The 25,055-nt window shown below is 42.9% G+C and overlaps 1 protein-coding gene across 10 annotated transcripts in view; it reads right to left on the bottom strand.

Annotated features, from left to right (window-relative positions):
* The window catches only part of GREB1L (GREB1 like retinoic acid receptor coactivator), a 219,043-nt gene that overhangs the window by 15,143 nt on the left and 178,845 nt on the right, over positions 1-25,055 (bottom strand). For 8 of the 10 annotated variants that reach the window (XM_039522151.1, XM_039522145.1, XM_039522150.1 and 5 more), the window contains 11 exons: positions 16,301-16,416; positions 15,643-15,887; positions 13,478-14,037; positions 12,882-12,984; positions 10,077-10,232; positions 9,734-9,873; positions 7,914-8,075; positions 7,378-7,585; positions 5,374-5,539; positions 3,965-4,192; positions 937-1,078 (listed from right to left, as the gene is read on the bottom strand). In XM_039522151.1, the coding sequence (XP_039378085.1) occupies positions 937-1,078; positions 3,965-4,192; positions 5,374-5,539; positions 7,378-7,585; positions 7,914-8,075; positions 9,734-9,873; positions 10,077-10,232; positions 12,882-12,984; positions 13,478-14,037; positions 15,643-15,887; positions 16,301-16,416 (2,226 nt within the window). The remainder of the gene's footprint in view (positions 1-936; positions 1,079-3,964; positions 4,193-5,373; positions 5,540-7,377; positions 7,586-7,913; positions 8,076-9,733; positions 9,874-10,076; positions 10,233-12,881; positions 12,985-13,477; positions 14,038-15,642; positions 15,888-16,300; positions 16,417-25,055) is intronic. The other 2 variants (XM_039522149.1, XM_039522154.1) reach the window with 1 other exon arrangement.

The raw sequence follows: 25,055 nt of genomic DNA, 5'->3' as shown, positions 1-25,055 counted from the left end.
TCTCAGAGATTCAACTCTCCCCTTATGGCCCATTAGGCAAAAAGGCTCATTATATACAGAATGGCACACAGTAAAATTAGTCAACTAGTTCCAACTCTGTTGGATGCACAGAGAAAAATTAGCCACTATCCCCTAAGCATTCAGATCCGGGGGGTATTAGCTCCAGTGTCCTCCCATCTGATCTGAACTACAGGACTAGGTATGAACAGTAGCAAGAGAAAGTTTAAAGGAGCCAGGAAACCAGACCAAGATAGGATTTCTAGAGTAAAACCAACATATTGAATTATACCTCATCTGAAAGCTGACATAGTTCATCGAGCACAGGTAAAACGAACAGTGCATGAACCACCATTTAGTAGCAAGCAGCACATTCTGCAATAGCCAGAGTTTGCAGGTGGATTTCCAGAGTACTTTGAAATTTCAAAGCCTGTGTAAAATGTTTCTTCTTATCAACGATTGAAGATCACCACAAATGACTAGAGACTGGAACTAAACTCAATATATTTATCTATTCCACATGAATTTAGAAAACCTTTAAACTTGAGTTTAGATAAACATATCCGCTTCTGATTAGACTTTAGATTTGAGAGTTCCTAATTCAAGCCTTACTCAGCCAAAGAAATCCCTGAATTAACTAGAAATTATTTAATCAGCTTGCAAATCCCAGTTTGTTCTTGGTGTCTCCATTCTAATGGAGGAGTTGTGATAGACTCCCAGGATTACTGCTAGTGATGGAGAAATTATGAATATTTATTACTACTTGCATTGAGATAGGACATAGCAGGTCCCGCCCTAGCGCTAGATGCTGTACAAACACAGAACAGACTCTCTCTGACACGCTAAGTAAACATCCAAATTTTGACCTTCATGGAAACAATGGCAAAGTACCAGTTTTGTCTCCTGCACGTAGCTCTTTTTCAAACATGCAAAACTCACCATGATTTTTGGCTTAATGGCAAAGTCCTTTTGCCCCCCAACCTGGATGTGTTTCTTCATGAGACTGAAGTTGTTAAAGCGGCAGATGAGAAGGCCACTGCTGTTTGTTCTCAGGTTAAAATCTACATCTTCACAGAAGTACCTAGATATTAAACACAGATTCACTAAACTGATTGTGCGTCTGCAAAGGGTATCCAATCCCATTGTAGTCCTTGCAATGGTATTCTTTGTATAAATGATCTGTGATGTATTCCATATACTGTTAAATACACTCTAGGCACCAACTATCTCACCAATTACTTTGCTAGAAAAAAACCAATACAACTCTTATACAAATCTTCTACAGAGCACTTAACATTCAATTGCTAACAGACCCTTGCAGACTGACTTTAATAAGGAGAAAAGTCAGTCTTATTTTTTGAAGTATGTAGTTCAGATAGTCTTCCTCCTCTCTCCCCATTTACTGACTTCAAACACTTTTTTACTTTTGGCCAGATATTGTCCACCTAGAGCATCGATCTGTCTCTATTTCAGAATGGATCCCTTCTATAAGACATATTATCCAGGTGAATTGCTTTTGTGTTTGGCTGCTTTATGCACAGTACAGGTACTAATCATAAGAGACCACACTGGAATTAATAAATAAGACATTCTACTACTACAAGTTCGTCCCTGCCACTGGGTGAAGAGTCTCATTTATAAATAAAATTCATTTAAAATTAAAAGTATAAAATTCTTGCACCATAAGTAATACAAATGAGAGAACTGAAGTCAGTTGCTCTGGCATCCATACCATGAACCACGCAAGCTAGAACTTGGTCATCACATAGAGAGACAGTTTGTATTGCTGATGGAGGGAGAGACCAGAACAGGCCACCTTAGAGTCAGTGGGACACAGCCTGGGGTATCTCAAAGTGAAGAAAATATAAAACCTAGTCTTATTTAGCAGAGGGAGTTGGATTCTGCTTCAAATCTTGATGGGAACTTGTGACAAAGCTCTTAGGGAGAACTGTAGAATGGAATTGATGCCTTCTGGTGAGAGGAAAGAAAGGAAGAGAAATGGCAAATACCGGAGAAAGTGAATTTGCTATAGGTTTTTAATTCCAAACACGGATGGAAAGTGGGAAATAAAGGCAAGGGAGCAGAGGTTCTCTCTGTAAAACAATGATGGATAACATTTGGAAGCAATTTAGTTCCATAAGGAATACAACAGCCTTCCCTCCCTTCATGTCTTTTGTCTCAAATACTTTCAGTCAGGTGAGCTGCGCTTCCCTATGTATTCCTGCCGCTTGCCGATGCAAAAGGTGGTCTCCCTAGCAGGATGGATTTTCTGCCTCTCCTTTTCTGATTTCTTCCTGTTTCTCTCTTGTATTTTAGGGCTTCTCTGTGTTTTTTTTAAACTCCTGTAGCATCTTCCCTCAACCTTGCCTCTTCTCTCCTCTCTCACCCACCCACTGTCTGTCTTTCTCCCAGTCTGTCTTTCTTTCCATCCTAACCCTGGTGCTCACTATCCTGACTCAGTTTTTCCAGTCTCCACTCAAATGAGTCCTTACGTGGTACAAAAACAACACCTGGAGGGAAGGTGGAAGCCCTGCATCTAGATTCCATGCACTGACTGTTTTTCTTTCCCTGCGGGCAGTCTTAAGTCCTACTGAATTGCACCAGCACTATGCAAGGGCATATCAGAGTGGAGAATAAGAAGAATGATCACAAACGTTCACAACCTTGCTCAGCTGCTCCTCTTGTACTATAACAGAGAACACTCCTTTCTCTCCTCCACCCCAGGGATAAATTAATTCATTATAAATCATTCCAGTTTGGAGGTACAGTTTTTCTTTAAGGAGTGCTAGAATGGAACATCAAACCTGTATGAAAACAAACCTCACTGGCCAATCAGGATTTTCCAGTGATCTTAGTGCTACACTAGCTATGCTTTATAATACTGGAGAATCCTGGTTGCTAACTGATTGGCAAAGAAATAACCAATCATAACAGGAAGAGTCCCTTTCCTGATTTTGTGGCTAAGATTTATTTGGCTTTTAAAATATACAGTATAGTCCCTTGCTGTTACAGCAAGCAGAACACAGCTATGAAATACAGGGGCCTGTCATGTTATACATGAACTGTGTCGTGCTGTAATTTGTTAGGCATGTTTCATTGCAGGACATTTTTTCACTCAGCACTCCATGAAGAGTTTGGAATTAGAAAGCTAAAATCCCCCCTAGAGGTATAATGCTAGAGGAAATGTCCCATGATGAAAGTTATACAATGGAATTACGTGATCCAGTGAAAGACTGAAGTTTTCTAATGCCATAATGACCAGCACTTCCCCTTCTTCCTAACCCCGCAGTCAATGGGGCTTTTACCATTCTTGAATAGATACTGATAATACACAGAGAATTGGGAGATAAGATGCTAAAAGAAATATATCAAGCAGTTCTGATAACATCATAGTAACCCACAGCTGCAAAGCTGCTGCATTGTAATGTGTGTGCATATTGGGTGTGGTATTGCAGGAGTTCTTTTAATATAGACTCTCTTTCTGGGTGACCACTTTTCACAATGTAGTAGTAGGTTCGTGCACAGATGTTTTGTGATGGCAACATAACACTTCCTCATAATCTGTATTTTTAGATTTTTGTGGTTTATTTCATGAAGTTACATACAACTGGTTTTTGTTAAAATCATATACAAACATCTATTTGTTCCCTCTGCATGCTTATTTTTTTGTATGCATTTCCTGTTTTGGGGGGGGGGTTAACTCATTTTGAACAGCTCATTTTGATGCAACAGAAATGTGACATCAGAAGTAACTCAACCAATCATACAGTTGACTTTAATTTGGAAACTGCAGTCTTATTACAATGTTGCACACATCATTCTGTGGTTTTTAAAAGTAACATTTTGAGGCTATGACCTCACAGCCATGAAAGTACCATTCTCTGTTTTTACTGTGGTTATGAAACATAACTATTAGCTGGCAGTAAGATTTTTTTTTTACTATATTTGTTAAATCACTTTTGCATACCTGTTTAAATCATATTGCACGTTCTGGGTCAGGTCTACGTTGAGCAGTATGAAGTCATGCACATGGCACCTGGAGAATGGAGGTTTTGATCCCCTGGAATTCAACTTGCTGTTCCATTTCTGAATACCCAGTATTGCATAATGAACAATTTTTGGTGTGGCTTCAATGTGCTGTAGAACACTCTTCAGAGACACATTCTTATTGGTACTCCCTGGCTCCATGGATGGGCTATGAAATGTAATCATGTATCACATACGTGTTTTAGATCTCTGCTACTATATTATTGTGTAATGTTTAGATCAGGATTGTTTTTGCTAGGTGCTGTACAAATACATAATTGTATATTTGTGCACACACATGGAACATTTACATTATCATAAATAGCTAATTAAGTGCCACCCCCACCTCTGCCCCTCAATCCAGTCATCATAAGCATACAGACTTTCCAGGAGTGGTGGGTATTAGTGGTGAGAAATATGGAGAGGCAGAAGGAAGTAGCCTTATGAATCAATTCAGGAAAGGCATTTACTAAATAAGGTGAAGTGTGGGAGAAGGTAAAAAGAATTGAGTGGCATGGCATAATGTCTTCTAGAGAATTAAGAATCCCAAAATAAAGAATTTAAACTGAGAAACAAAAAAAACCAAACACCGCAGAATAATCAAGCTGATAAAAACGAACAATCAAAATGTTCTTTCCCACTGGCAAGTCAGTTGGTAGAAAAGTATGGGTAAACTCTATGTCAAAAACTGATCAGTTTTACAAGAGAGCAGAGAAAGTGATCGAGTCAATCACAACACTAGCTGATGGACAGAAAACACTAATTGAGATGAGATAATTGGAGATAAAATGTCTTCAAAATGACATACAATTGTTAATTTTGAAGCTATCTGTAATGTCATGCACAAAATAGTAACAGTTTTGAATCATCATGACTAAGGTATGTCTACACTGCAATCAGGGGTGACTGCAGCATCTGTAGACATTCCTGAGCTAACTTTAACCTACTTAGCTCAAATAACAATAGCAGTGAAGCTGTGGCAGCCTGGATTAGCTGCTTGAGCACATGCCTGGGGTCCAGGGTGGGCTTGCACAGTCTGTGCTGCTGTGGCTTCACTGCTATTGTTATCTGAGCTAACTAGACCAAAACTAATTCGGGTATGTCTATATGTGCTGCAGTCACATCTCTGATTGCAGTGTAGACATATCTTAAGTGATAAGCAGAGTATAATTTTGAGATTCTGCTTTGACTATTTTAAGTAGCCGATTTTTTAGTTATCACCAATTGCTAGAGATGGGCTCTAGCTGCAAAGTGTGCATCCAGATTAGAATATTGCAAAAGTTTGGGGTGGGCTGTGGCTTTGGCTGGGACCCATCTGACTGTTCCATTGTTTGTGAAAAGCTAATTTACCTGGACTGTTCTTGGACACTGTGAATGTTCCATAAGACACAAGAGTCATCCATGACAACAATGAACGGCCAGACACACTGACGTTTGACTCCTAGTTCTTCCAAGCGGTTTCTCTCTAGTTCTAGATTGTGGTAGGAAAGTTCCTTAATAAGGAATCTGGCAGCACCTGTGAGAATACATGGCACAAAACAACTTCTGTAGGACACTAATGAGAACTTTACTGCAGCTTCTGTTTTCATACAAACAAGATATAATATTAAAAAAGAAAGCCACCAATATTATACAGCACAGCACCTTGAAAGTTACAAGGTAAGAAACAGGTCTTACCATGTGTACATTTTCAAATGTATTTGCCAATCCAGGCCCACCCAGGAGGGGTAAGTGGCATCTTCAAATATTATTTATTAGTACCAATAATGTGTTTGGCACTGCACAATCTACAAAAAGAAAGACTATACGCTCTTTGGGCTAGGGAGTATGTAAAAGACATACAGAGAAGTTAGAACACACTGGAAAACCAGAGAGGATGATATAGTGTTGTTGATTTTTCTATTTTTATTACATGTGTGGACATCGAGAAAAACGGGGCATTTTAAGAGTACTTTGAACCAAGAGAGGACAGTGGCTTCACCGCAGGCAGCGCGAGTCTTCCGTTTGGGGAGGCTTACACACAAGCGCCGGAAGCTCCCTAAAAGTGTGTGTGTGTAGGGGGGGTGCCTCTGGAGACTAGACCACTCCACCACTGGCCCCGCCCCCACTCTACCTCTTCTCCTGAGGCTCACCCTCATGCCACCTCTTCCAGCCCCCTGTTCTGCCCCCTCCCCACTGTTTGCTCCTCTCTGCTTCTTCCTCCAAGCTCCCCTCACCCAGTGCTCACTCCTCTGTGCCTCTTCCTCCAAGGCCCCTCCAGCGCCCGCTCCTCTCCATGGTGGGCCTCGGGACAAGAGACAGAACAGGAGTGGAGCCACAGTCCAGGCATCTGCGGCTCCCCCACTTCTAGGGAGCTTTACTTCCAGTGCTCCAAAGGCAGAGGGCCAGCAGGCCTTCAAAGGGAAGTGACCCACATCACATCCATGGAATTTGCCCACCTGCATGACCAGCCTTTTTTTGGGTAGCCTCCTCCAGCCTCTTATACATGCCACCCATGGACTTCACCTCGTGAGAGTTGAGGAAACTCAATCCCTTGTGAGAAGAGTTTAACCTCTAATAGGACTGGACCCAAAGTTCAACTACAATTGACCTTCTTGAACCTACAGCTGCAGTTTCATCTTGTTAAATAGTGACATCACTTGTAAAGCAACTGGACTAGAAATTCAGGCTGCAGTGCTGAGAAAAATAAAGGCAATTTGCCTACAAATTAGCAGTTCTCAAACTGTGATCTTTTCAAAAGCTGTTGATTAATAGAAAACTGAATCACTGATGGAACAGAACCTGCCAGCAGCTCAAGAATGACCACGTGAGAAGACAACTGGACAGATGGTTCTGTGAAGTATGGAGGGAAGATGACTGAGCAGCAGGAAAACATGTAGGGGCAAAGAAAAAAACAGGCCACAGGAAAAAATATGAAGACATAGATTGAGAAAGGGACCAGGGAGCACAGAAGCAAGTGCAAGGAGCAAACAGAGAGAGGAGAACAGAGAAGAGTGTGATTGGAGAGAGAAGAAATGAAGAGCGGAAGCAGATAGCTAGATTAACTGTGTTCAAAAAGGATAAAACAATTATCGCATTAAAGGGAGTTAAAAGATATTAAATACTTCACTAATATCCCTTTCTAAACAATCACATGTATGCGGCTGCAGTAGTTATCAGATGTTTTATGTGATCATAGAATCAATCATAGAATCATAGAATATCAGGGTTGGAAGGGACCTCAGGAGATCATCTAGTCCAACCCACTGCTCAAAGCAAGGCAAATTTCCCGACTTTTTTTTTTGACCATGACCAGGAGAGGCAGGTGTTAGAGAAACCCTGCTTTCAATGTAACACATTGTTAGTGCCTCTTACCAACTCCGGCATTGTTGAACATCCCTGGCAGGACCAGCATGATGTGGTTGGGCCAGTATTTACGGTACAGTGGCATTTCATACTCCTTGACCACTAGCAGGTGAAGGTGACTGATGCCTTCCATAGCATGGTAAAGGTTCAAGAGGCCATGCTCATGGCGGCCGCTTGAAGGAGTGAAGATAGGACTCTTTACCACATTCAAATTCTGCTGAAAGATCAAACAGGAAATAGTTAACAAACTTAAGAAAGACTAGCATGTTAGCCAGTTGGTCCTGATTGACTCTTTCCATCAGAAAGAACACAATAGCCCAAGTAAAAATTATTTATTATTATTATTTATTGTAGCACCTACAACATGCTAGTTGCTTTAAAATTAGTCAAGAAGGGATGGTCCTTGCCCCAAGAAGCTTACAGTCTCAGGAGAGTCCAACATAAAGGTCATGAGAAGACATCAGATAAATATGGATTTTTTTCATACCAGCCAACTAGATTCATGGTAGGCAGCCAGAAAGAGGATGCAAGAGGCATACACCCACCTTGTCCGACACAAGAGGGAGACGCATGCTTTCCAGGTGCTTTCCCTGCTTGCTGAAGACAAAGTGGTTCTCCTTGGACTTGGGGATTATAAAATGAAGCTGAACCTCTTCTCCTAACATTGAGGAGGAGAACGTAAATGCATGCAGGGTGGAGTCAGTCATCTGTATTCAAGGGAATTGCAGGAGAAAACAGTCAACACACTAATCAGATAAGGAGGCCACACACCTACACAAACATGTGGCACGGCAATTTCAGTTGCATTTTGAAATGATGGAAGCAGCTGGAAAGGAATGGCAAGTATATTTTCTTTGGTAAATGAAGATGGCTTTGTTACAGTCACATTTTCCCCTTATCCAACAGAATTAATTAGGTATGCAGCTTGTCAGTCTAATAATATAATCACCTTCCTGTGGCCCAGTTGTGCTCCTGCTGAAGTCAGTGTTAGAAATTACTCACAAATGTATACAGAGCACTAGAAAATGAGTCAGGAAACAACCTACCCTATCAAAGTCTGCCCAGGATATTAAAAATATATACACACATACATATATGGGAGAGAGTGTGAATGCCACAGGCCTATACACACTTCTTATAAATAGACAACCTACAGAAACATGTTTCTATCACGAAGTATGTAAAAGACCAAGCTTTCAGAAAAATCTTTGGGACTCATATTACACAGGTATGTAAAATAGATTACCTTTATATTACTGCCAGTTTCACAATATGATGACACTTCAGAAAATCACAACAGCTCAGTACTGTAAACACCCCAACAGAACACATTATAATTTATACACAATATATCCACGTATTCCAAGCTAGTCAGGGTGCAGTCAATGGAGCCTTTCCTACCTTAATCAACTAGAAATTATGAACTACATCAGTATGCCTACAAAGTTTTCTGAAAAGCAAAGGAGTAAAACTAAAAGCACTTTCTGCAGAAAAAGCTTGGTGACCTTCTTCCATTTTAAATTATGCCTCTCTGTTTAGCAACTGATGGCTTTAACTCATTCCTTAAATTGTTAGTCAGTCAGAACTGTTACAATAAAATGGTGATCATCAGCATGAGTTAATATCCTTTTCATTCTTCATTTTAAATTCTTCATAAGTGTTTCACTTTCTCTCACCTTTCATTCAGCAAAGCACTTGAACATTTATTCAAGTTTAAGTATGGGCTTAAGTGTCTCTGAAGTCCATGGGACTTAACCCATGCTTAATCATGTGCATGCAGTTTAAGCACATACTTAAGTGCTTTGCCGAATCAGGGCCAAAGTGAGGCCAGCTGAATGACTTCTCTTTATTGTGTGCCTAGTTTTGTGTGTGCCATTATCACAACTATATGTGCAATTCAGGCATGCACAAACTGGTATTTAGGTGCATGAATATTATTTGCATAAGCAAATACCTGACTGAGCATACAGCTGTTTTGACTGCAGGCACACAGCAGGTGTCAAGGCTTAGGTAAGTTAAACATGCATGTAGACCTTTTGTTGTATTAATAATGTTTTTTCCATTCTCATGCTTTATTCCTACTGTTATGATTAAACAATATTTTGTTTTGAAAAGGCTGTCTGGTCACTATGGTATTCACAGACTCCCAAAGGGAAGAACTGTAAGTGCCACGCCCAGATGCATCTGCTGAATAACTTCAGTTGATCCACAGGGGGCATTAAGCCCAGGGCCTGGCCTGAAAGTAGGAGAATTGTATGATTCTATCCTAGGGAAGGTTAAGACTCAAGCCTCAATACCTGTGGGCTGCACTCTGAAAGACCACAGAGGGGTTAAAGGTGTAGCTAGTCCCATCACAGACACTAACCTGTGCTGCAGGATTAATATCCATGTACTGATGGCACTGCTCACAGTGGTGAAATGTATTATAAGCTGAATATTTGGTCAACATCATGGACACTGTCTCTCTCTTTCTAGGCTCCTCAACTTTGGTTTCTTTGTTTGCTTCTGTGTACAAAGAAGATAAATGACATGAATTTTAAGACAGCCAACAAACATGCAGACAGAATATAATTCTGTAACCACTTTAGAGAAAAACTGAGCACATCTATAGTGTTTTGTAGGTTAGGCCTTTCCTGAGCATTATGTCTAGTCAAACCAACATAAAGTCTATCGGTCAAAGCAGGAAAATGGAAAGAACTTTTACTGACCTTGTTTTACTCTTGACAGTTGTTCTGTGTACACTGGACTCATAGAACCATATTTGGTTTCATGCACACTCAGGTCAAAAGTTATTTTACTGAAGATCTCAATGTCAGGCCAGTGGTCATTGCTACACTGGGTGATCTCACTACTTCCTGTAGAATCTGGAATACATTTTGTGTAAGCAATGGAAGAGAGTATGTGAAATGTATTTCTTTGATGTTTGTATATTTGTGTAATTGAACAGGGATTCTGTGCAAAAGAAGTTTCTATGTCAAACATACAAACCAAAACTAAAATATTAACTCAGACTAAGCCATTTTAAAAAAATGAAAATTCCTTGGAAACTAAGCAGGTCTGAATCTCAGTGTCAAGGCTTCCATTCCTTTCACCCACCAGAATTTCTAAAGAACCCATCCCTATGGCATCTAGGTTTTGAATAACAAAATTAAGAGTGGTATCTGTCCAGGAGATATAGTCAATTCCCTAGCCCCTCCTTGATTTAGTCATCAACTTCTATCTTTCCTTCTCATGTCATCAGGGGACAACCATGCCCCAAAAGCTCCAAATTACTGAGCATTACAATTTTTTTAACTCAGATATACCAGTTTCTGAGCAGAATCAAACCCTACCCTGTCGAGTGCTTAGTAAAGAGCTACACTTTTTGAGTGCTGGTACATTGGGGTTAAGGCTCACACCTCAGGAGACACCCAAGGGGATGTCTCATAACCACAACTCTGTTTCAGAGTAGTAGCCGTATTAGTCTGTATCCGCAAAAAGAATAGGAGTACTTGTGGCACCTTAGAGACTAACAAATTTATTGTAGCATAAGCTTTCGTGGGCTACAGCTCACTTCATTGGATGCATGTAGTGGAAAATACAGAAGGAAGATATATATATACACACACAGGGAACATAAAACAATGGATGTTACCATACACATTATAAGGAGAGTAATCAGTTAAGGTGAGCTGTTGCCAGCAGGAGAGAAAAATTACTGTTTGTAGTGGCAATGAAAATGGCCCATTTCCAGCACTTGACAAGGAGATATAAGGAACTGTGGGGGGGGGGGGGGAGATAAGCATGGGGAAATAGTTTTACTTTGTGTAATGGCCCATCCACTCCCAGTCTTTATTCAAACCTAATTTAATGGTGTCCAATTTGCAAATTAATTCCAATTCAGCAGTCTCTCGTTGGAGTCTGTTTTTGAAGTTTTTGTTGTTGTATTGTTGGGACTTTTAGGTCTGTAATCGAGTGACCAGGGAGACTGAAGTGTTCTCCAACTGGTTTTTGAATGTTATAATTCTTGACGTCTGATTTGTGTCCATTTATTCTTTTACATAGAGACTGTCCGGTTTGGCCAATGTACTTGAAAACTTATGTCCCCTCTCAGTCTTCTCTTCTCCAAACTAAACAAACACCATTTTTTCAATCTTTCCTCATAGGTCATGTTTTCTAGATCTTTAATAATTTTTATTGCTCTTCTCTGAACTTTTTCCAATTGATCCACATCTTTCCTAAAATGTGGCAAACAGAACTGGACACAATACTTCAGTTGAGGCTTAATCAGCATGAAGTAGAGTGGAAGAATTACTTCTTGTGTCTTGTTTACAACACTTCTGCTAACAGAGTGGTCATGAACCAGTAGATCACGATCTCCAGCCGCTAAAAGTCCAGCAGCGCAGTGGGGTTAAGGCAGGCTCCCTGCCTGCCCCAGCCCCACACCGCTCCCGGAAGCAGCCAGCACACCCCTGAGGGGCGGGGGACACGGGGAGCGGTCTCCACACACTGCTCCTGCCTGCAAGCACTGCCCCTGAAGCTCCCATTGGCCAGGAACGGGGAACTGAATGAGGGTGGAGGGAGCGAGCAACAGAGGGAGGCGGGATGGAGTGAGCAGGGCAGGGCCTCAGAGAAGGGGTGGGGTAGATCCTGGGTTGCACTTAAATTCAAAAAGCGATCTTGTGAATAAAAAGGTTGGCGACCACTGTGCTAACACATCCCAGAATGACGTTTGCTTTTTTTGCAACAGTGTTGACTCGTATTTATATTGTGATCCACTATGACTCCCAGGGTACGTCCAGACTACCCGCTGAATCGGCGGGTAGTGATCGATTTTGCGGGGATCGATATATCGCGTCTCATCTAGACGCGATATATCAATCCCCGAACGTGCTCCCGTCGACTCCGGAACTCCACCGGAGCGAGTGGCGGTAGCAGAGTCGACGGGGGAGCCACGGACGTCGATCCCGAGCGGTGAGGACGGGAGGTAAGTCGGGATAAGATACTTCGACTTCAGCTACGGTATTCCCGTAGCTGAAGTTGCGTATCTTACCTCGACACTGCCCCCCAGTGTGGACCAGGCCCCAGATCCCTTTCTGCAGTACTCCTTCTTAAGCAGTCATTTCCCATTTTGTATGTGTGCAGCTGATTGTTCCTTCCTAAGTGGAGTGCTTTGCATTTGTCCTTGAATTTAATCCTATTTTTCCAGTTTGTCCAGATCATTTTGAATTTTAATCCTATCCCCCAAAGTACTTGCAACCCTCCCAGCTTGGTATCATCCACAAACTTTATAAGTGTACTCTCTATGCCATTATCTAAATCACTGACGAAGACACTGAACAGACCTGACCCAGAACTGATCCCTGAGAGACCACACTTGATATGCCCTTCTAGCTTGACTGTGAACAACTGATAACTACTCACTGGGAATGGTTTTCCAACCAGTTATGCACCCGCCTTATAGCAGTTCCATTCTATTTTATTAAAGAGAATTTCTGCACATGAGGTACTGAGAACTACTATTTAGTACTTACTGGTATTAATCTCTTCTTCATCATACACATCTACCTCCAGTAATCTGATCAGCATGCGAAAGAGAATCCTAAGGAACTGCAAGTAAGAGCCAGTTTTTCCCACCTGAAGCAACAAAACAAAACCAACCCTCAGAAAACCTAGTATTAAAGCCACGTTACATTTTAGACAGTTATGTTTGGTTTTTTTCCTTCTGTTTTGCTATTCCAGTCCTGGGTCAATTCTGCTAAGACACTGCCAAACAGGAACACGTGCCAACAGGAACATGTCTCATCAACAGTGGGACAAATTCTGCTCTCATTTACACTGGTGCAATCCCACTGACTTCAATGGGATAGCAGTTAACCATTTATGTGTTTGGTCTTTTTAAGGTAGCTTTATGCCAGCCACGGCTTGTGAGCAGATATTAAAGCATTTTTCAGAGGATAATTCCAAATGCATGCCCCTGAAAGTAGTCTTGGGAACCACTGCTGCTTGTGTCTTGACATGTACTTTTAAAGACTAAAACAGTGTCCTCAGTTTTAGCTAACTTTGGCCCTCTTCACCTTCCCTAAAACTCTATACTAACATGACTAGCCAAGATGGGGACAGCTCTTACCTGAGGGGGTCCTGTCAGAAGCAGCCGTCGTGGGTGAAAACTCCTAGAGCCTGCAGTTTCGCTCTGATTGTTGTAATCTGCATGGTGTTGCCTGGCTGTGGTCCATTGCCTATAGTACAGAGACTGCTCCTCACCGTTCATGTCTTTGGGAAGCAAAGGTCTTAAAGAGCTCAGCCAAGACACATCAGCATGAGGCAGAAGAGAAGATGAGGAAGGCAAGTGCCCACTTTTCTGTGAGCCAAGGAGACAATAGGCAGCTTTAGACAAGATGACAATGCGTGGCAGTGCTGCATGCAGGGTCTTGCACTCCTTGACAGACTGGCTGGGCCACCGGAATGTCCGGGTTACGGAGGAAGATGATAATTTAGAAGTGGTGCTGCTTGCCATCTGGTTACCCAGAGAGTCACATTCTTGTTTCAAGGTCTCTCCAGCAGTGAATCCTGGATAAGTACCTTCATCGACTGAACTAACTGCCACATTCTGAAAGTTAAGGGATGCTGGTTGCTTCTGAGATTTGTCTGCAGCACTGGAGGAGCTCACGCCATTTTCAGCTATTGAACCTGGTGCAGTGAAGCAGGAAATAAACAAACAAAAAAACCCATTGAAATGGCTTAGCAAATACAACTAAAGAGTGAATGCTGTCTGATGCAACTTTAATGCTGCAAATATTTCTATGGTGCCTAGAAATACTTGACCGGTTGAAATTCATGTAACTCTACTGAATTCAATAGAATTACAAGATTATGCATCAGCTGAGGGATCTGGACCTATATACCTTCACCACAACCAAGGGGAAAAAACCTTCTACCAAGTCAAAGGTATCAGTAGCACTGCCTTCTTAACACCAGAATACATTCTCTCCTGTGGGCCATGCTCACATTTTGGGACTAGAAAAGGCAAGTCGGCCTTAAAGTTAGCATATGTGGGGAAGACTCAATAGTTGGCAAAGGCCCCATTCAACTGACTAAAGGCAGGAAAACGGATAGGGAGAGGGAGGGAGAAGAGCATGGAAGTAGGAGGAGGACACAGGGTAGGGAGGGTTGAGATTTTTGCCATGGGAAAAGTTTCTAAATTTCACCCTGTAAAATGTTCCTCTGGAGTGCCTCCCCTAGCTGGGTTGAGGCCTCTTTCTACACCCAGATACCTCCATAGGGTTGGCCCAGTTCAGGCCTGAGTCTCTTAGTCCTTGCAGTGGCCATCACCCTTACCTACTTTGTAAGGGTGGGGAAAAGCAGAAGTTCAGACTCAGAACAAGTCCCTCCTGGGATCAACAAAAAGCAAAAAGGTCAGGGACGCCTTGGTAGCAGCTTTACTGGAGTCTTTACGGGCAGGTAGCCAGGTCAGTTTCTCCCTAACCGGGCTTACCTCTGGGTTCGCTGGACTCCTCACAGAGCTCAGGGAGATCTCTGGCATGGGAGTTCCTCCTTCTGCTTCAGGAGACACTCCCTTCTCAGGGCTTCCCTCTTGCTGATTACACCTTCCTCCTTTTAAAGCTTTGTTCCCTACCATGCATGATTGGCAGGGCCAGAGGGGTGAAGTTACTTTAGCACAGAGCCTGCCTAGCCCCTTGCCTGTCAGTGCAGGGTTTACACACAGCATCACATATCCATCATCCAAACTGTAAGAGGGAAGGATCCCTGTGCCTTGTGCCTATATTCAGGACCAGCTCTAAATGTTCTGATGCTCTGAACAAGCAAATGTCCATCCTTTGTAGCACACAGCTATATCCACACAGTTATTGAACACTGTGCTGTCCCTAATATTTTACACTGGTCATTTTATTTATGTATTTGGATGTTTAAGATCTTCAGATTCCCCCAAAACTCAAGGTGTAGTGAGAATTAAAATTATATTTAAAATAATCATAACTGGCCCACAAGGCTACATTAACTAAACTTCCCAACCTAGTCCCTTCCCCTCACCCTAGTCAGGGAAAGCCTGGGAGAACACAGAGGGGCCTTTCGGTGTGAAACTTTCAATGTGGCATGAGACTTGAAATACTCAGGGATGTAAGATGTTGCAAACCACATCTTTATTTTCTAATCTGAAATCAAACGCAGCTAATCGCTGACATTTTACTTGATGCTTCAATGTTTGTATTCAAATTCTTACAAAATGTGGGTCAAGCATTATGCTCCAGAGCAACTGTAAAAGCAATGACTGACCTGAGGTTCCAGTGACCGCGCTGCTGTTACTCTGAGGTCTCTCCAAGTCTATCAACAGTTCATCAGCGTCATTCTCACTAATATTAGCCTTCTCGTGCTCCTTCTCACTCAGGTCAAGAGCTACAATAGACCCTCGAATTGCCTCCTTTGAGACATAGCAGCATGCCAGACCTACTTCTTGCTCTAAGGCAGTACGAGTTAAATAGCTTGAGTCAATTAGTCGGAGGTCACAGTATTTCAATGACCTAGAAAAACAAACCCAAGAAAAAGGATGTTATATATTTTCTGGCCTTTAAAGAGTGACTCTCAGTATTAATTTTAAATGGCTTATGCAATGTCTATTTGCAATTCCATTAATCACTGGAAATCTAATTAGTTTAAAACACTCAGCACATGAGCTATGTTCTTTGATACTTAGTATAGCTGTTCAGTTCATGATACAATGTAGAACCTCCCACTAGTACTTTATCTTTCACAAAACAACTTTTTCTTTTCACCAAGGAAAAACTTTACCAAAAAGAAAGTCTTCTAGAACAGCATCTTTCATGCAACAGCAACATTGTTATTTCCAATCAGCAGCTGAAAGTTTTACATTTGTTCTTACAAACATGTTGATTGTTTTTCAGACATTCCCACTGTACAACAGTTCAAACAGTACCTGGGGAAAGTTTCTCCTAGGGTGTCCTTGCCAGTCAGGATAACAATACAAGGCAGGCCTTCTAAATCCTGATAGGTACGAGGGACCCAATCCTCCTGTTCATTTCCCCTCCAAGCCTGCAAAAAGAGAATATTAAAATCAAGTCTGGGTTCCATTTTTTAAACTTCAAATTTTAACCCAGTACTGTGGGTCCTATTTTTGTACTCTGCACATTATTCATTATATTAACATCCAACAAGGGGACAATCTAAGGGCAATTGTGAATTTTGCATGGTAGCCAATGGCCAGCCAAGCAATAAAAGCATAACCAAGGGCATATTACAGAGTTAGTACCGTACACCTGGGTGTGGCATCTGTCAGTGAATCAGCACACCCACACTTAACGTCTTAGATTTCCTGTTTGAACAGACATAAGCCATCTGAAAGCAGTTTATGGCCAAGGGGAATAATTTCCCCTACTGTATGAAAAAGGATTAAGAACTACTTTCATTTTTGTTTTACTCTTCTATTTAAGGGAAAAGTAGTACACTAAAAGCCAACTTATTTTTTTTCCTCCTGCGGATAATGGCCCACCTTAATTGATTAGTCTCGTTATAGCTGGTCTGGCAAAACCCATGTTTTCATGTGTATATAGATCTTCCTACTGTATTTTCCACTGCATGCATCCGATGAAGTGGGTTTTAGCCCACAAAAACTTATGCCCAAATAAATTTGTTAGTCTTTAAGGCACCACAAATACTCCTCATTCTTTTTACAGACACTACAGTGGCACAGCTGCAGCCACTTTACCACTTTAGCGTGGACACTACCTATGCTGATGGGAGGAGTTCTCCCATCGGCGTAAGTAATCCACCTCTCCAAGATGTGCTATCTAGGTCGACAAAAAGTTCTTCTGTCAACCTAGCACTGTCTACACTGGGGGCTAGGTCAGCATTTTGTTTTATATACCCCTAAGAGACGTAGCTATGCCGATATAAGTTCCCCTATGGGGCAAATCCTAGATTTTATGCATGGACTTAGGGGCAAGGAATCCTCACATGTGGATCACTCCATGACTGAGCCTTTTGGGCTTCACACTCTCCGTCCACAGAGTGGAATGTCCGGTAGTTTCAGCCCCAGCTCCACTCATCCCCCAATCCCCTTATAAAATGAGGCAAAATGATCCCTACAGAGCACAGCTCTGTCACGTGTGTTGGGTGCAGCCTCCCAGGATCTCACTTCACGTCATGCAGCAGAATCTTACTGGCTCTGCTGCATACTGTGTGCCCTGAACTCGTTGAGGATGGAGGCAGGATGTGGCCGTTTAGGCTTTACAGCTCTAAAGCAACGGTTAAAAGGAAGCCAGGCCAAAAGTAAAACCTAGCATAAAGTTTTTATAATCTAGTGGGTGTATATTGTCTGGATAGTACCTAGCTATTGTTTATAGAGTGAGATAAAGTTCCTCCTCTACCTTGGTGGGTCCTGCGCTCATTGGTGGATTTTGCTAGCCTCTGAGATCTTCCTGTGTTTGATCAGCACTTGGAAGGTTTTGGGGGGAACCCAGGCCCGCCCTCTACCCCGGGTTCCAGCCCAGGGCCCTGTGGACTGCAGCTGTCTAGAGTGCCTGCTGGTACAGTTGTGCGACAGCTACAACTCCCTGGGCTCCTCCCAACGCCTTCTTTGTCTTCACCACAGGACATTCCTCCTGATGTCTGTTAACGCTTGTTCTCCTCAGTCCTCCAGCAGCACATCCTCTCACTTCCAGCTCCTTACGCGCACCTCACTAACTGGAGTGAGAGCCTTTTAATACCAGGCATCCTGATTAGCCTTAATTAATTCTAGTAACTTCCCAATTGGCTACAGGTGTCCTAATTAGCCTGCCTGCCTTAATTAGTTCTAGAAAGTTCCTGAGTGTTCTGGAATAGTCCCTGTTATCTTACCCAGGGAAAAGGGACCTGCTTAATCTGGAGCTAATTTATCTACCTTCGACCACTCTCTTGTAGCCATCTGGCCTGACCCTGTCACAAGAGAGAGGTGGAGAAAAATCCACAGTGCCACCACCAAAAAAGTTATTTTTAAGGTTCTACAACAGATATTAGTTCCCAAGTTGTATTTACACAAGTGATGCTGTTTGCTCATGTACGAAGCCATCTTGGTATAAGGTGCACTGATATATAAGGGATGAAATCGCTGTATTAAAATAAAAAGAAAAGAAAAATATACAAGGCATACTAATTTCAGCATCTATTATTTATTACAAGCCAAAGGCAACTGCTTTAACTAGAAGAGAAAAAGAACCATTCTGCCTCTGCAAATGCTGAAATCACATTATAATGACTAAGTTCAAAAGTGAACGCTAAAATCTATCTCCTACTGCCAATATGCTAAGGATACTATTTGAGAAAATTGACAACTTAGGTCAGTTAGACCACTGGCCAATCAGACAAGATCATCAGCTAGGAACCTCTGCACCAATGTGTCTTCTCATCATACACTAGCTGGAGACTCAAAATGTTCTATTCTGGGTGATTTTAAAGATGAAGATCTTTCTCACTGTGGAAGGACAAATGAAAATTAAGCCTTGATGCTTTAGAATCAATACTTATTAATACTGCAGAATATTATTAAAGTGTTTCCTGCATCTCCTTAATAATGGATCAAGAATCAACTCTGATATGAGATATTTATAACTTAGCCATGCAAATCTTCATGGAAATTTACCAGCTGAGGCACAAAATCTGCTTTGCTGACTGAACCATAAGTACAATGATTACAAAAACAAACAAAACAAACAAACAAAAAATCAACCCAATAATATTGTAATTGCTCATTAAAAAGGGGTCATACTCTTGAAACTAGGGGGCTGGCAGAAATCTGCAAGGCTGATATGAACTTGCATAGCTGTATCTTCAGAGGACACCTCGTTATAAGCAAGCTCTGTGGAACAGGTGAATAGCAAGGAGGAAATTTTCAATGACATTTTCCACTCAGCTTTTCTCTACTCTCCTTCTGTATATGATATTCACTCTTTCTCTTCCTTCGCAAATGTCATGCATTATGAGTCATTTCTTCTCAGGCAAAAAGAACAGGCTTAAAAAGGAAACACTCTATAGCAGATCAATGACTCAGTATGATGTCTTTTTAAAATTTTCCACTGTGAAAAACCTATGACTAATTTTTTCCCCCTCAGGTTTAGGGGTAGCACATCTCTTCTACTCTAGTTCTATTTACTTTCCCTATCCCATCAGCCTGCTGCTTTCTGCACCCTCCATGTAACATGCTTTTGGAAACAATACAAATTGTTCTGACTACCTACCCACCTCTCTGTATTAGCTCAGTTAGCAGGCTGAATGTACTGTCATGTACTGTTCTAATCAGCAGGATTCACAGATGTAGCACATAACCAACTTTTGAGGTTTCTGAGAAAGTGCAGGAAAGATCACTGGAAACTGGGACCAGGGAAAGGAATGCAACACCACCTGGCTTAAAAACCTCACTAATAAGATCAAATCCAATGGGGTTATGTCTTTGGGCTTTGTTTGTTTTGTTTCCTTCCAAGGTGAGAAATCAAAGAGCAGACCAAATCCCTGAGGCTAGGACTGAAAAGTGATATAATATAACAAGTAGTAACAAGAGTAGCACCAGATCACCAACACACAGCTACTGCCAATCCTGTGCTGTGCTGCTAAGCACTGGTACCTTGATGCTTAGGGGAAGGGCAGAGTTAACAGGACCCTCCAAGCAGGTGCCACTAAAAGCTACTCCACAAACTGGTCCTTCCCGGATCCATTGAAGTCAACAGCAAAGATCATATTGACTTTGATGAAGCCAGGATTTCACTCATAGCTCTTAAAAGAGGGAACGCAATATCCCAAAGCTGCTCTCTCACTCATCCCTCCCCACGTCCCCAAAAAGGGAGGTTACTTACCTGTTCTGTAACCAGAGTTCAAGATGTGTGGTCCCTATCTACATTCCATTCTTGGTACACATGTGCACCATGTGCCTGAGATCAGTTTTCAGCAGTGTTTATTGGTCCACACCTGAGCCACTCATCTCTTCATGCTCTGATCTGAGGGCATAAGGGGCGACGTGAACCAATTGCCTCTCCAGTTCCTTCTCTACGGCAAATCAAGTCATGATCCCAAGCAGAGGGGAAGGAGGGCAGGTAGTGCAATACAGATAGGGACCACACATCTCAAAGAACTCTGGTTACAGAACAGGTAAGTAACATCCCTCCTTCTTCAAGTGCTGGTCCCTGTGTGTGTTCCACTCTGGGTGACTGATGAACAGTATCTATTGTGGAAGTGAGTGAGAGCACAAGTAGGAAACAGACAATTAGAGTGGTACCCAGACAAGCATCCACTGCTGAGGCCTGAACTATGGCATAATGTCTGGAAAAGGTATGCATCAAGTTCCATGGAGAAGTTGTGCAGATTTTGCCAATAGGAGCATCTTTCAATGAGACTATTGAAGCTGTCTGGGCTCTGGTAGAGTGAGCTCTCTCACCTTGTGGTGGGCTAGTATTGGCTACTATCTCACAGCACAGCAGGATGCATCCAGAGATCCATTTAGAGAGCTTTTGGGATGATACCTTAGCAGAATGGATGAGAATAGTAGCTGTAACAAATAACCTTGGTAATTATCTGAATGGTTTTGCTCTCTGCAGACAGAAAGCCACTGCTCTGCGAATGTCCATGGATGGTAGACATGTCTTAATTAGAAGTGTGTAGTTTTAGAAAGAAGGTAGGTAAGTTAATGGTTTGAGTGAGGAGAATGTCCAAAATGACTTTGGGTATAAATTTAGGATGCAGTCTCAATGTGATGCTATCTTTGTGTAAGACTGAGTATGGTGGATCTGCCATAAGAGCTCCTAGTTCTCCACAGTAGCTATTAAAAAGATGACTTATGGAGAGATGGCATAGCAAGCAGGTTGCCCATGGTTCAAACAGAGCTTTTGTGAGCACTGATAAAACAAAATTAAAGGTCCCACGTTGGAGTTGGTTTTGCTTACAGGTGGAAATGTCTGAAGGAAGTCTTTGTGGAAGTGGATCGTTACAAGATAGGCAAAAATGGAGCAGTTATCGATCAGTGCTGATAGCTGCTAAGTAAGCACTCATTGAGGGAAAGAGTGTCCTGTGGTCTTTAGGGATAGAAGGTAGAAGGATAGCAAAGAAGTCTGATTCTGCTGGAAAAGGGTGGTGATTATAAGCCCAGATAGAAAATCATTTCTACTTGACTGCACGACATTTTCTAGTAGACTCCTTTCTACTACTGTTGAGAATAGTCTAGATAGCTCTCAAACACGTGCTCTCAAGGCTTGATGCCCATCCAAATAGGCTGTCAGCTATAATGAGCCTGGACTAAATTGACTGATTTGTCTTTGTGTTGTGTCAAAAGGTCTGGAAGGTGATGTTCGGATGAGCCAACAACTGAGGAGACTAGGAAACCAGCAGTACCTGGGCCAGTTGGGAGCGATCGGTATGACCCACACTATGTCCTGCCGGATTTTCCTCAGGACTTGAAGTAATAAGGGGATGGTGGAAAGGTGTACATTGATTGCCTAATCAGGGAACCAGAAGAGCATCTCCCATGGAGTTCTGACCCAAGGCCCTCCTACAGCAGTAGTTCACACATTCTGTTCTTGTGGCACACCAAAAATGGCACACTGTATCACTGAGTTACAAAGCTCTCACGTGTGGTCCTGGGAGAAGCACCTTCTGAATCTCTCCCCTGGGGCATTGTGTACTCCCAGTATGTGACAGGGTTATCTTATGCTGAATACACCAGTTCCAGAGTTTTACAACTTCTATACAGAGAGGGTGTGGATTGCTCCTCCCTGTTTGCTTATATAGAATACTGTGGCGAGAATGTATGAAAGGGAGAAACTGTCTGGAAGCCTCCCAGACTGCTCTCAGTTTGAGCTGGTTTATGTTCATTTTGGCTTCTTTTCCTGACCATATGCCTTGCCTCAAGTGTTCACCCAAGTGTGCACCCCATCCAAACACGGAGGCATCTATGATGAGAACCTTCTGTAGTAAAGTCGGAGAGAATGGGACTCTGACACCATGTGCCCCTCATTCACCACTTTTATATGGTTATGATGTATTTTGTACATAGTACGCCTTGTGAGGTATCATTTGAAACTCAATCTACTGAACATCATTGTCCTGTTAAAACATGTGTATCAACATTGCATATGGAGCTATGATATTTTACTATATGATTGTTACTGAAATACGCTCTAGTTCTGGGCAATGCTCACAAACTAGCTCCTCAGAGACAACAAAGAACTGACCGCAGGTGTTAGAAAACTATTAACTGCTGAAGCAACCATTTGTCAGCAGGGGAGACTGTAAACAAAGAAATTTACAATTCACCTGAAAGATGTTTCAGATCTCACATACACAGAGGACTGTTTTGTCTAATACTAGACATTACATTTGATAGATGAGTGGTGTGAGACAGCACTCACACTGATGCCAGGGAGGCGACCCACCCTGATCCCTGCACGTACAATTCTCCTCAAGGATGGAGTAAAGAAAGCACTCGTCTCTACTGTGAACTGAGGCCTCCCAACAGACAGGATACTCTCTCTGCCCCCTCCCCCAAACAGAAATGAGTGAGATATTGTGGAAGTGTGGATATACATACCCTAAGGAACTTTCTCCAATCTCTCTTCTCCCCCTTTCTTGCCTCCCTACCCCACAAACACCAGGGAAGCCAGAGTGTGTGTGGAAATAGAGACCATCAGACTGGAGGACAAAGGGAGAAGGTATCTGCTTCTTTTCTTTTCTTTATTCATCCTTTCCTTTTGCTCTGTATGAAAATTTTAAGAGCGAAGTACCAAATATGAAGAGAGAAACAAAATGAAGTTGGAGAGAGGAAAAGTCAGCAAAGAACAAGGGAACTGAAGAGAAAGAAGAATGGTATTAGAAAGAAAAGGTGTAAAACAATAAAGTTATTAAATACAGAATAAGGGAAAACAGATGCTGCAGACGGCACATGAAAGATACACCAAGATGTAAAGGAGAAGAAAAGAAGAGGAGGACAAGCGATGCTCCATTTGAAGAGATTGTGATATCAAAATGGCTAAAAGACTCATATGTTTGATTTTACATCAATTGCAACAATGGACAAATTAGTGTAGGAGGAAAGTGGGGGAGGGGCAGCAATGCTTGGCTGTGAATGGGATGTGCTCAGGAGCCCTTCATTCATACACATGGGGGGAGGCAGGGAAACACCCTCCATCTCTTATATCCCCAGCCAGAATAGGATATGTCTATGCAGCAACTAGACGCCTGCAACTGGCCCATGCCAGATGACTCGGGCTCAGGCTGCGAGGCTGTTTCATTGCCCTGTAGACGTCTGGGCTCAGGCTGGAGTCCGGGCTCTAAGACCCTGGGAAGTGGGAAGGTCCCAGAGCTTGGGCTCCAGCCCAAGCCTGGAAGTCTACACAGCAATGAAACAGCCCCGCAGCCCAAAGCCCATGAGCCTGAGTCAGCCTAGATGGGCCAGCACCAGGTTTTTCTTTGCTGTGTAGACATATCCTTGAAGTTTGGAATGAGTTAGAGTTAGTGATTTGGGAGCAGGTGGAGGGAGTGCATGTTTACTGCCCTCATTTGCATACTTCAGTGCTGGTATTGGGTTTTTCCAAGCACCTGACATGAAATAAGAAAACAAATTTGAGGCCCTGAAGTTTCGTTGGCTTCCAAAGACATTTTGTCTTCTACCACGTGGGAGAGGAGTGAGAAAGTCATTCGGAGGTTCTCAAGCCTGGTCTTTTTGTTCTCCACTTGACTGTGGCTCTCCACTCAATTTGATGCAGCTACAAGGATTCCCCAAGCATCAGCTGCCACATTAGTAGTTTTGATTTTGATTTCTACTGAGGCACATGTCCTGCTGTGGCACACAGGGGCTATAAATAAATGGCAGTGGGCCAATGGAGAATTCCCATGACACAGATTGTGTAGGATCGCTATTACCAGAGGTGAAAGTAAGCCGGTACGGTCTGGTACGACGTACCGGCAAGAGCCAGTACGCCGTGCCGGACCGCACCGGCTTCCGTGGCGGGGATTTAAAGGGCTCTGGGCTGCCTGCAGCTGTGGGCAGCCCAGAGCCCTTTAAATCCCGCCCGCAGCTCCGGTGGCCAGGCTGGAGCTGGGATTCAAAGGGCTCTGGGCTCCCCGCAGTGGCAGGAGCTCTGGGCCCTTTGGATCCCGGCCCCAGCCCGGCAAAGCTCGGGGTTCCCTGTGGTGACCAGAGCTCCGGGCCCTTTAATTTGCCCCTGAGCCCCAGGGGCCTCCCAGCCACCTCTTCAGCTGGGAGCCCCTGGTTGATTTAAAGGCCCTGGGGCTCCCAGCCATAGCTGGTGCCTCAGGGCCTTTAAATATTGAGAGGCCCTGCCTCTTCCGCTTGAGGCCACACCTCTTCCGCTTGAGGCCACGCCCCATCAGGACTCCAGCATTACTGGTAAGTCCTGTAAGTTACTTTCACCCCTAGCTATTACAGGGTTTTAGAGGGGGTAGAACCAACCTCTAGGAAATACCCTGGCATAAGGACGTTCCCTGGGTGGCACTGAGCTACTGAAGATAGCCCTACGCTGTCCCCATTGCAGCTGCTGGGACTGTATTGTGAAAGGTAAAGGGTGCAACCAGCATGAACTGCACTGCTACTAATTTTTTCTCAAGAACAGCCCCTCAAAAAGGCTATTGCAGCCAGGCACAGGTTAAAGCAGTCTCAGTGTTTAAAGCCACCTTTACTCCCGGTTTCTCTTCGT

The sequence above is a fragment of the Mauremys reevesii genome, linkage group 2 (genome assembly GCF_016161935.1).
Source record: "Mauremys reevesii isolate NIE-2019 linkage group 2, ASM1616193v1, whole genome shotgun sequence".
Taxonomy (NCBI): Eukaryota; Metazoa; Chordata; order Testudines; family Geoemydidae; genus Mauremys; species Mauremys reevesii.
The sequence above is the reverse complement of the archived record's forward strand: the minus strand, read 5'-3'. Positions and strand labels throughout refer to the sequence as shown.